Genomic DNA, 12,569 nt, shown 5'->3' on the forward strand with positions numbered 1-12,569 from the left:
TTGTAGATTTTTCCTTCTCATGTTTTGGGGAAGGTTGTTTGAACAACCAAATTCTTGGCTGCAATCTTTGGTAGAGATTATTATAATTATTCATACACCACTCTTCGTCTCTGTGGAATCTGCAGCAAGGCAGAAAAAACACGATAGGAACAGAAGCCGTGCTCTTCGGGGCCAGACCTCCGGCCCATCCAGTCCAGCAGTATGTTCTCACAGTGGCCAGCCAGTTGCCCAAGGAAACCCGCTAGTCTCCCTGCCAGTGGATGGCCTCGGGCAGCCCTGCTGCCATCAAGGTTGAGCCCTTCATCCCCAGGACTTCTGTGAGTTGGTCTGATCCCTTTTTGCAGCTGGCCAAGCTGGTAGCCAGCCCTACCTCTCATGGTAGTGTATTCCAAAGTCGAATTAAGGTTATATAGAAACAAAACAAAAACCCTTTGTCTTGATTCTTCCAGGATTTAATTTCTTTGGGTGACCTCTGGTTGTAGTATTTTGGGAAGGAGAAAATAGTTTCTCCTTGTCTACTTTATCCACACCATGTGTAATTTTGTATGCCTCAATCATGTCCCCTCTCATTTGCATCCTTTCTAGACTAAAAAGCCCCAAATATCACCACCTTTCCAGACCCTTGACCAGCTTACTTGCCCTCCTCTGAACCTTCTCTAGCAATGTGAAAGGTGAAAGGTCCCCTGTGCGAGCACCAAGTCATGTCTGACCCTTTGGGGGGATGCCGCTTTCGCGACGTTTTCTTGGCAGACTATATAGAGTGGGGTGGTTCGCCATTGCCTTCCCCAGTCGTCACCTTCCCCAGCAGGCCGGGTGCTCCTTTCACTGACCTCGGAAGGAGGGAAGGCTGAGTCGACCTGAGCTGGCTGCCCGAGAGGGAATCCGGCTTCCGTTGGGACCGACCTCGGATCACGGGGAGAGTTTCGGTTGCAGTGCTGCCGCCTACCTCTCTGCGCCTCATGAGGCTCTTTCTCTAGCAATGTTATCTCCTTTTGAGGTGTACTGATCAGATGTGCAGACAGTATTCCAGATGCAGTTGCACCATTGATTTACTGTATATATGGGCATTATAATGTTGGCTTCCCTGACCAGGGATGGGGGGCACCCATGGCCTCTATGACCCCTTTCATCTCTAGGATTCCAGGATTCCATATTACAACTGCACCACTGAAGTACAGGAAAGGATGTGACACAGGAGGAGGCTAAGACCCGCTCTTCGTTGACCCAAGGACAATCTTTTTAAAACTTACTTTATCTATTTACAATATTTGTATACCACTTCATTAGGACTCTGGATGGTGCATAATAAGCAAAAGCACAGAAGAAAAATACAACTGAGTTGGGCACCAGTTGCACAGTTTGAGTCTGTTAGTCCTGAGGAAGTGGATGGAGTCCTTGTGGCTGTCAGTGCCGCCACCCGTGCTTGACATCCATGCCCCTCACGGTTGGCGAAGGCCTCCTGGGTTGGGTCCATGTGGCAGTGAATGTATCCTTGACAGGGGACTGGTTCTGCCAGCTCTGAAGGAGTCAGTAGTGCATCATCTCCTCAGGAAGCCCTCGTTGTATCAAACAGAACTAGACAATTTTCATCCAGTTTCCAGCCTTGTAGAGAGTAAGGAAGTCGACCTTGAGAGAGAGATGCACGATCCATTGCTAGGGTGGTGAAGGGTGAAAAATATTTTAAGTCCACAACAGAAAGGTAACTTTATTTATTTATTTAAATTGATATGCTGCCTGACTTCCAACAACTCTGAGTGGTTCACAAATAAAGGTATCAAAACAAGAAAAAGTACAGTAATAGACAAAAATGAAGAATAAAAGATGGCAAAGATGACAGAAACCAGATAGGCACGAAAAAACGAATCAAAATCCAAGAGGGGTTCCACTTATCAGGTCCTCAAGGTCCTTTGAAATACTGGCAAGGTGGGGGCTGTCCAGATCTCAGGGGGAACCTTATCCAGGGGACAGGCGCAGCTACAGAGTGACTATCTGAAGGGCCCCTGATGTTTGGAAAGGGTGCAACTGGTATACCAGGTGGAGCTGTGCAAAAGCCTTCCTGGTCACAGCTGCCACCTGCTCACTGAGAGGAGCTGTGAGTCCAGAAAGACCCCTGGATTGTGTACCACCCTTGAATGGGGAAGCGCCACCCCATTCAAGGTCCGAGATGGAATATCCTTGGCAGCCCAAACACCCACAGCCACTTCTTCTTTATAGGATTGAGTTGGAAATGGTTGCTCCCACCCAAATCCACACAGCCCCTACACACTGGGACAGAACCTCAACAGCCTCATTTGGCCAGCCCAGGGTCAAAAGGTATAATTGGGTGTCAGCAGCATACTGATGATTCAGCAAATCAGCAGATGACATCACCCAGTGGTCATGTAGATGTTGGAGGGGAAAGACAGCAGGCCTCTGCAGCACCCCACAAAGGAGGGGCCTAGGGAGCAATCTCTCCTCCATCCAACCAACACGGACTGGAACAGGCACCAGAGAAAGGACGAGAACCACCGCAAAAAGGGGCTCCCAATCCCCAGCCCATGGAGCCAGTTCAGAAGAATATTGTGGTCAACGATATCCCGGCTCTGGCCATCAACAGGCATGACTAAAGCTGTCTCAGTGTAACAATCCACACGCTTGAGCATTCACTCAAGGACAGTTCGGGGTCTTAGGCTCTTTTAAACTATTTAATGAAGCATCTGGTACAAAGCAAAGTTGTGAACAGCTTCTTTCCCGTGAGTTCTACAATTTAAAATTCACATTCTCTACTTTTCCCCACCTTCTACCCATCAAAGCATGTACTCCCCCCTCTGCCAAGAGATGGCCCAGATGGTACTTGGCTGGATGGCCTTGGGGCATAAATGCCTAGCCTAAACAACTCACTTTGCACTCTTGGTCAACACCCCCTCCCTTCTGGGTTTCTGGTGACTCTCAGTCTGTTGACACGGGTTCGATGGATGCGAGTCTGATCAGGATGTTCTGAGGACATTGTGATCAGGGAGTATGACACTCCATACTAAATCACAGCCTGAAACTTTATTGAAATCTGAATGTTTGTAAGCGACTCAGACAGACAACTCTGTAATTCACTGAAGCAGGAGGAGAAGGTACAGCACAATCCAACTTGCAAGATTCTGTTATTATAGCCAATGTTGATGGAAGTAGCTTCAGACTATCAGTGGAGTTGATTTTGGGGGGGTCTTCCTGGACTCACAGCTCCTGCTTGAAGAGCAGGTGGCAGCTGAGGTCAGGAGGCCTTCATACAACTCCATCCTGCATGCCAATTGTGCCCGCTTCCAGATTGGGAGGCCCTGCTCATGGTCACTCATGCCTTAGTCATCTTTCAATTGGATTTCTGCACTGCACTCTACATAGGGCTGCCCTTGAAGACCATCCGGAAGCTGAAACTGGCCCAGAATGCAGTGGTGCAGACAGTGGTGCATGAGCATATCTTGATATGCCTATGTAACCCCACTACTCTGTGAGCTGCACTTGCTCCCAATAGGCTTCCTGGTGCAGTTTGCAGGGTGCTAGTTATGACCTGCAAAGCCCTACGTGGCACAGGTTTCCTACCCCCAGTGGGGGCTGTCCATCCCACAAGGTCACATAAGGTGGACATGTTCCAGGTCCCCTCGTAAAAGCAGTGCCATCGAATGGGAGACATGCCTTCTCTGTAGGCATGCTTTCCCATTGAAATGTGCCCCCTCCCAAGGTTCAGAGGGCCTTTCGTAGAGCCATGAAGACCCACTCATCTCCTGTTCATTAGGCTAGTGATGGTAGATGAGCTGCCAAGCCAACTGGAGCCAAGCAAATTGCCAGCATGGACATTGGCCCAAAGCCCCCTCCTCCATGTGCACCACTTGGGAGGTTTTATGTCAGGATAAGGGAGAAAAACCACTTTCACACTGAACACCTGAAGCCTACCTTATCAGCAGTGAGATGGGATCAATGCTGTGAGGACACCTCCTCCACAAATGATTGGTGGGGTGTCTTTGTGCAGTTCAAGCAGGACATGTGGATGGTCCCTGGAAAAGCTGATTTCACTTGAACGTTAGGCAAAGTTTTGTAACAGGAAGTGAGGTTGAAAGAGGAGCCAACGACCTCAAGAACAGTCCTTAGATGCCTTCAGCAGGGGCTGGACAGCCCCCGATCAGGAGTACGTCTTGCTCTTGCTTGCTGATTAGATCCAATTGAGTTGGGCCATTTAATCAACTCCTCTAATGTCTCTTTCCATCTTTTCAATTATGTTTCTAAAGGGAGGCAAAGCTGAAAACAAGTTGCTGGACAGTATTTCTTGCCAATGTCAACCGGCATTCAAGTACCTGCACAAACCTCATGAGCGTTTGAAGACAAGACAGGAGGCTCTATCTGGCACTGTGCTCTGCACATTTGCAGTCACAAGTGGAAACGGTGGCCAATGAGCCCCCTGGAGCTAAGACTCCTGCACACTGCAAGGGGGATTCAGTTTGCCTCCCATGATTGCCTTCTGGAGGTGCAGGGATTGGGGCTAAGATCCCGGAGTGTAAGACTAGGCTGAAACTGCATAACAAAGCAGGTAGGTAAAGCAGGGAGGATTCTTGTCTAAAGTTGTCTAAAAGATCCCTTAAGGTTAGACAAGGAGGAGGCAAGTTGTAAAGGAAAAAAAGAATGTCACCTGAACTGTACAAAGACATCAAAGGGCCTGAACAAATGGAAACTCCCACCCCAATCCCATCAACAGAGCAAGGACTTTTGGGGATAAAAGGGGTCCAGAGCCTGTCCACTCCTTGCGTCATCTTTGGATCCAGACTTGGCGGCTTCCGTCCCTCTGTCTAGTGCCTGGCAGCCTAGTTGGAAGGGCGTGGGTAAGTGTGGATGAGTGTGTGTGTGCGCGTGTGAGAAAGAGCAAATATACCTTGCAACCAGTAAAGTTTTGCTGTTCCTTTAAATTCACTGGGTCTCCGTGTATTCCAAAGAACCTGTTGTGCCTCAGTGTTTGGTTGAAAGTTCTTTGTGTGTGTCCCTAATTTCTTCCCAGCTGTTGACCAGGGCTGTGTGCCTTGTCTGCTCAAGCTGCACCTCTCTGGAAAACCCAGGTAGAAAGCCAGGGGGGCTGACGAGATCCGCCTGCCTCCACAGGCTGCAAGAGTGTGAGTGAGTGACCATAAGCCAAACTTTGAGAGCAGCTTGTGTTGTGTGTGTAACGTTTTTATTGGTGTCAGCAGTGGAATACACGGTTTGGACCCTTTGAATTTATTATTTGAGTGATCAATTATGCCTTTGTGGAAATTTGGGGATGCCCAGCAAAAGGGTGCTTTGTCACCACCTGCGTCCCAGGTGACAGCCCCACTGGCGAACCCTGAGGAGGGGAAATGGCTTTGGTGTATTGTGAAGTGATGGAGAAACTTGTCAAGAAGTTGGGATTGCCTATGGGTGCCTTGTAGGAGAAAATGGAGTCAGAGTATTCAGGGAGGGTAGTCAGAGTATTCAGGATAGAATTTGGGAAATTGTACAAATTAAGAGGAGGAAAGAAACAGAAAACTTTACCTGGAGTTGTGGCAGCGGAAGCTGGAGCCTCGAGTGGCTGGCTCAGGTTGACTCAGCCTCCCATCCTTCCGAGGTTGGTGAAATGAGCACCCGGCTTGCTGGGGAAGGCGATGGCTGGGGAAGGTGATGGCAAACCATCCCGCCCTACAGTCTGCCAGGAAAATATCGTGAAAGCGGCGTCCCCCCAGAGGGTCAGATGTGACTCGGTGCTTGCACAGGGGACCTTCCACTTCACATTGGGAGTTGCTTGTCCCGTATGAACCAGCTCCTCACACAATCGAGGTCAGAGAATTCCTCTTTAAAAGGAGACTTGGAACAACTCAAAAATAACTACCATGTCTTGCAGGCTGATTATCAGCTGCAAAAGAGCCACATGGTGGAATTAAGAGAGCCTTGGCTCAACTTAAGGATAGGGTAGGAAGGGAACGGCAACAAAAACATGCTCTGCAAGAACTGAAAACTGAAGCTTTAAAGGACCTTGTGCGGACCTCTTCTACTGTAGGAATAAGCACACACCATGTGGAGCATGTAGAAAGGTGGAGGAACTGCGCAGACAAATAAGGGAACAATCTTACCAAATCGCCTGCTTAACAGGCTCAGACCTTGATGAAACCCCAGACTTTCCCTTTGATGGGAAGGAGCCTTTTGAGGAATTAAGCAACAACCTCCCTGGGGCTTCGATAGCAGTAGTGGAAACCAGAGCGCAGACAAGGTGCAGAAATGCCCAAAACCAGCAAAGGGAAGAGTGTGAACAAGTAGTCACTCATACCCAGGGCCACAACTAGGGGGGAGGGGGGGCAACCGGGGCATGTGCCCTGGGCGCCGCACTGGTGGGGTGCCAAAATGGGTGCGGAATCCATGTTTGCCGGGTGACACAGACCCCAGTTGCGGCCCTGCTCATGCCCCTTTATGGGGAGGAGAGCTGAAACAGATTGTTAGGGATCTGGGGGCCTGGAGCCCTGATCCCCTCAAATGGACCTGGAGGCTGCATCAACTCAGCCTCCAGTACAATTTGTCTGACCAAGAGATTGAGCGGGCCGTATTACATGCCTGAAGTCCGCACCAATGGCACAGCTACCGGCGGCATCCCGAGCCCCCCAATCCCGGTGACCGCCTTAGCGTCTCACAGAGGCTGCAAAACCTGGTGCAAGACTTGATGGCTGGTACCCAATTGCGGCTTGAAGCCACTGGTGATCCGCAGGGGAAGGAGGACCCCTTAGTTGCGCCTTGAGCACCCACCCATATGCCAGTGAGGCATGCTGGATTCGCCAACAGGGAGGACCGCCAAGACCGCTCTGGGTCTCCTTGCGCAGGGCCGCCGGGAGAGGAAGCCCACCGGGTCTTCCGCACGGGGGCTGGGTGGCTTCCCGGGCTTCTGCTTTCTGGAGTGCGGGGAAGGCGGAGGCTGAGCCCGCGGCCACCGCAAAGGGGGCACAGCCCGGCTGCTCTCGCTCGCCGTCTCGCCCGGCCCGGCCCGGCCCAGCCGGGGGCGGCGGCTGAGGAAAGCGGCGGCGGCGGCAAGGGCACCGGCCCTTTTTCTTACCGGAGACCTCGTCCTAAGAAGGGCCGGCGCCGACCTTCGCTAGAGCTTCTTGGGACGCGCGGGCCAAGAGGACGCCCCCCCCCCCGCGCCGCAGCCGGGCGTCCGGAGGGCCGGGGCTGGCGCGGGGGGGCAGCACCAGCAGGAAGCGCCTCCCCGCCGTCTGTCAGAGCCGGGGCGGGGCCGCCGCCGGAGCTCCGCGGGGGTCTTCGCGGGGGCCCCGCCCTGGGAAGCCGGTGGCGGGGCCGCGGGAGGCCCCGCCCGGGGGCCTCGGCCGGACGGGTCTCCGGCTCGCCAATCCCAGGTCGGCGCAGCCCGCCCGCCTCCCCTCCGGCGCCACAGCCCCGCCCGCCCGCGTCGCCGCCGCCGCCGCCTCTGCCCGGGGAGCGCGCCGCAGATCCACTGCGGCCGCCACCGCCGCCGCACCATGGCCGAGCCGCCCGCGCCCCCGGAGGCGTCGGGCGCCGTGCCGTGCCGCCTGCAGTACCTGGAGGACGCGGACCCCTTCTCCTGCGCAGCCTTCCCGGAGCCGCGCCGCCCGCCGGCCCAGCCCGTCCTGGAGGCGCTGCCGCTCGCCGCGCAAGTGCCCGCCTTCCTCCGCCTGCTGGGCGCGCCGCTGCGGGTGAGCGCCACTCCCCGCGCGCAGGTGGCGGGTCTCCAGCCCGGCCTGCTGGGTCAGGTCCCTCCGTCTCCTGCAACTGCCTCTTCCGGCTGCCGGTCCGAGGAGGGGTTCGCCCAGCGCCGCAACTCGGGCACCGGGGGCAGCTGCTCTCCGGCTTCGCGGGCTACGTTGGACCCTAAGCTGAGCGGACGGGCTGCCCCCAACAGCCGGCCCAGGCCGACATGGGCCCCGAGGGAGGGTTGGCTGTCGCCCCCGCCCGGGTTCTGCGGTGCCCGGGGGGGCGTTGGGTCGCCTTCCGGTGCTGCCCGGCGCGCGGTCGTTTCCCGGCCTCGGAGAGGAGCCCCGCAGCCGCTCGAGCGGAGCTGGAGCGCCGGCTGCCCTGCTCCGGACGGCGGCCCCGGGGCCCCCGCAGCAGCCGGGCTTGCGGAGTTGGCTCCGGCGGAGTTGGACGGGCGCCGTGGCCGCCTGACACATTCGGGCCTTTTTTATTCTCGGCGCAAAGCAGCTGAGCGCCTCATGTTGACGCGTCAAGGCCGGGGGATATTTTTTGTCTGTTGCTAAAAGGAGCTGGGAACAAACAGGAAAAGCATTTCCAACAAAGTGCAAAAATAACCACTGTTATCATAGCCTTGTGGTTGTTCCAAATGTTAAAGCAGCTGAGGGCCTGGCTGAGAGGTTGTTTAACTGATCCTTGGGTTTAATGTGGAAGCTTTTAAAAGTGCCGGCCCTGGGGCTGTGGGAAGAGGCAAAGGACAAATGCTGGGCCTCTAAGTGCTGGATGGAGCCCTCAGTTCCTCTGCAGCTCCCTTGTCCAAATGAGGGTCCTTCAGGAAGGAAAACACAGGAGAGGGTTTTGTGGTGACAGAGGACAGAGTGTGCCACCTTCTCTGGCATGGCCCCAGCAGGTTGGTGGACTCAGTGCAGAGGAGCTGTCACCCAATGTGGCTGTAAGCAGCCAAGAGCTTCTCTGGCCTCATCAAATGAGCAGGGTGGAACTACTAAGGCAGGGCAGAAAATCTTGTGAATCTGACACATTTATTTATTTTATTTTTAATCTGCCCCTAAAGGGTTAATCTACGCATAAGAAGATGGTAACATGCAGAATTAGTTAGCCAGTCAGCTACCCTCAAGTTGGGTTGAGTTCCTAGTGACCACATGGTCAAGCACTCACCATCTTGACCTGTCCTTAGTAGAACTTGAGACCCTTCCAAGGGCATTCCATTCATCTTGGATGCCTCTGTCTGACTTCTCATTGATATTCCTCCCTACTTCCCTCAACCTTGCCAAGTATAACTGGTTTTTTCCTAGTCCATCATCCACGCATGTCCCATCCTCCTCACAGTGAGCTGCTTCTGCCTGCTTGATCATCACCTTGGAGAGCAGTCAGGCTATTTGGTGGAGGACTGCTCTTGCAGCCCACCTGCTCTTAGTTACTTCACCAAATGAGTAACTCAGAAGCATCTGGTCTTCCTTCTCTTGATTAGTGTGCCACTTTCATAGCTCCGCTTTCAGAGCCAGATGTTACACTGGAAAGACTGTTGCTTCAGTCTGATCTTTGTGGTGGTTCTTTACTAAAGTCTTTACTGAAACGTGGACAAAATATTTTATGTTTTGCTTTGTTGTTTGGATTGTCCTCGTGTAATTATTTTGTAGGTGTTTTTGTACTTGTTCTGGTTGATTCTTTGTATTTTGTTGTTTTTATGTTACTCTTATTGTTGTGAGCCACTCAGAGTTGGAGTTGGGCAACATCAAAATTGAATGAATGAATGAATGAATGAAACATCCATGATTTTGTCTAAGTTTGGCCCTAGGATTAATCTCTTCTTTATTTTTCCAGCATACCGTCCATTCCTCTTTATTCAATTTGTGTGCCACTTTCATCTCTTTGCCTTAAACTGTAAGTTCACTAATTACGCCTGTTGATATTCACCTCTCTTTTCTTAGTATTTAACATTAACTTGATTTTTTCTACTTCCCATTTTTACTATCATAAGGAGTTCTTTCAAGCCTTATTTCCTTTCTGTCAACTAAGTGGAGGTGGCTGCATATCTCCAATCATTCGATTTTCAGATTCCTGCCATCATCTCTTCTGGTTCTGCCCTTATAATAACATATTTATGGTATGTGGAACAGATATGAGTGAAGTATCCATTTATGTCTCACTGTCCTTCTCTTCTGACTCACACAGTCTCTAAGTTTAATTGTTACAGTAAGCAGTTTGCTTACTGTGAAGGTTCCCAGAAGAGTGGAATGGTTACACCTACTGGCTTTGATATATTACACATTCTAGTGTGATCTGCACAGTCAAAGGTCTTGTGTAGTCCCTAAAACAAAGGGGGACTTTGCCTGGCTTTCTGCGTTATCTTGCATTAGCTCTTTGATCTCATCCTCTTGATTTTTCTGAAACCTGCCTGTTAATTTGGCTTTTCTCCATGTTTGGTACTATTCGCTGAAACAAAACTTGGCCTGAGGAATTTGTACAAATTACTGAACCATTGCAGTTTCTCTTTAATTTCCCTTGGGAAAGCTCTAGGCCAGACTTCTCCAGATTTGCTGACGCAGATCTGTTAGCAGTTTAACTGCCTCGTCGCCACAGCTCAAGCAGTTCAGTGGGTATTTTATCTGCACCGAGTGCCCTTTATTATGTCACTGTCACTGTTACACAGTTTTGTATCAGAAGCGCAATGCTCAGGAAAGGCTGGAAGAAGAATTTCTAAATGCATAGAACAAAAATGCAGTGTAAATGGGAACATTAAAATGCTTGGGAGCCTCTAAAATACTTAAAACTAGATTGGTAAGTTGCTCAGCTGATCAGTGTACACTGCGGTAGGGTTCTGAAGGGCTGGATTAGTATTAATGCTTTAACAGCCAGTCGGTTACCTACACGATCTCCTTTCTAGCAGGGCCATGTTCTCTCGCTACAGAGGTAAGAGATTTCAGAAAAGTCTTTCCATCTTTCGTTTTGTTTGCCTCTTTTGGCTCCTCTGTGTTTACATGTGTGTTTACTCCATTCTTAAGTCGATGGCATATTTCCATCTGAGTTCTCTGATCTCTTTATTTCCCTTTTCCTCCTGGGTTCCTCTGCCGGTTAACATTCCTGTCCCATCTGTCTTTGCTCGGCCTTGGAAGTCTGGGCTCTGCTGTCCGTTCTGCTGGGTGTCCAAGGCTTTCCACCTCTGACTTTCCTCGCCTTTCCCTCGTGGGATTTATGCTAAAGATTCCTTTCCTCTTTGGAAGTTTGCACCGCCCCCTTTTATGGTAATTTTCCAATGGTGCCTCTTCTCTTATTCCACAGTTCCTCAGCTTTTTTGCACATATGTTTGGCAGAGTAAATCCGTTTCTTTCACCGCTCTTATCTTCTGACTGTACCATCTTGAGTTGGTGTCTTGCGGACTCATCTACTCTACGCTTAATCTGCTGACTTGATGCCAGTCTGCGCCTGGTGCGGCCCTGACTGACTGGACCACCCTTCCCTGGCTTCTGTTTCCTCTTCAGTGGTCAGTTTGGTTCCAGGGTTGTGCATCCAGGGATGTCCAGGTGTAAAGTCTGTGTTTAAGAAGCAGGTTTTGAAGAACAGCAAGACTTTTCTTTGCGAGATTTTATTCACTGATCTTGCCCAGTCTAAATCTTCCTGTGATTCCAGGTTCCTCCGTTCCTCCTCCTCTTACCCATTAGCAGCGCACAGTCCTGATGTTGAATCTAGCACCTCTTGCGCTTTGCTTTGGTACAGCCGGGACTGGAAAAGATTTGCCTTCCAGGCAGGGGGGCCAAGATGTCCAGGCTCTTGCCTGCATCATCTGGAGTGGTTTGCAGTCTGGGTACATTTTGACCTGGGGTTGATGACAGGGAGGGAGGACCTTTCCTGAGCAGCGTTCAAGCCCTGGGATACGGTGACCTCGTGTGTTCAGGCCAGCAGCTGCTGAAGCAAGTCTCTGTGCTGCATGATGTAAGCGCTGTATATGGCTGACAAAGGAGCTCTGCCCTTTTGGCTTGCTTGAGTTTAAAGATATTTCAGGATGAAGGGAGAACTCCTAGAAGGAACCTTGTTGTAGCTGAAAATGCCTCATGTGCCTCCCTTGGTCTACAGCAGACAAGCTTGGACATCTCCTAACCGGCACCTCATCGGCGCTTGACAAGCTTGCCCTGATGTCACCGTTGGCCGTTTGGGCGATTCAGAGCTGAGCGGGAGCATTATTGGCAGCCTGAGGTGCCAGTCTTGGGGCTCCAGTGGGAACAAGTCCCAGAGTTCTGATGCCTTAATTATTCACCATACTTAATCTCATACCCTCTTAGCCCTGTTAAGTAAGTGCAAGCGCTATTCCTTCCCCTATTGGGGTTAGAGCTGCCTGGACATTGACTGTTGCCTCTCCCTATTTTTTTACTGTGCTTGGCAAGAAGGGTTGCGAGGCCCAGGCTGGTGATCAAGGGAGGGTCATGCGGTCGCCTAAGAAGGGCCTCACCCCAAATTCTTACATTAGCCAGTTTGTTTGGAATAAAACGTTCATTGATTCCGGAACCTGCTGCTGTGCAGAACGAATCAAGCCAGGGGCTGAACACTCTGCAGTGGTTTTTAAAAGCTGTGGCGGTGGGAATGCTGACCCCCTGCTGTTCCTATGGATGTTCAGATGAGGTGCCCAGGCCCTGAGACGGCCACCGCGGGAAGGCTGGAAGGGATGAGGTGGTCCTGCAGTGGGCCGGTTGGGCCCAGCAGATTGCTGACCGCCCAAGGAGCCCCAGAATGTCCACCTGAGAGACCTTCTACTGGCACAAAATGGAAAAGGTGGCTTTTGTGCGGAAATCCTTTAGCTTGGATTTGGGTGCCTTGGCAATGGACTGTTTATTTATTCATTTATTTTCTATCCTGCCTTTATTATTATTATTTTT

At 51.5% G+C, this 12,569-nt stretch overlaps 1 protein-coding gene and 1 long non-coding RNA gene across 3 annotated transcripts in view; one reads left to right on the forward strand and one right to left on the reverse strand.

The window, feature by feature from the left end:
- Positions 1-1,215: 1,215 nt before the first annotated feature.
- Positions 1,216-7,638, reverse strand: LOC134504036 (uncharacterized). 2 transcript variants are annotated; one of them, XR_010068623.1, is made up of 3 exons: positions 7,551-7,638; positions 3,922-5,674; positions 1,216-1,653 (listed from the first exon to the last, which is right to left on the reverse strand). It is a non-coding gene; the product is annotated as an uncharacterized LOC134504036 (long non-coding RNA). The 2 variants fall into 2 exon arrangements; XR_010068622.1 differs by lacking the exon at positions 7,551-7,638 and adding an exon at positions 7,067-7,373.
- Positions 7,440-12,569, forward strand: part of FHOD1 (formin homology 2 domain containing 1) — a 33,462-nt gene continuing 28,332 nt past the window's right edge. The window contains exon 1 of the mRNA XM_063313037.1: positions 7,440-7,685. Coding sequence (XP_063169107.1) covers positions 7,491-7,685 — 195 coding nt within the window. The 5' untranslated portion in view covers positions 7,440-7,490. The remainder of the gene's footprint in view (positions 7,686-12,569) is intronic.

The sequence above is a fragment of the Candoia aspera genome, chromosome 11, assembly GCF_035149785.1.
Source record: "Candoia aspera isolate rCanAsp1 chromosome 11, rCanAsp1.hap2, whole genome shotgun sequence".
NCBI lineage: Eukaryota > Metazoa > Chordata > Lepidosauria > Squamata > Boidae > Candoia > Candoia aspera.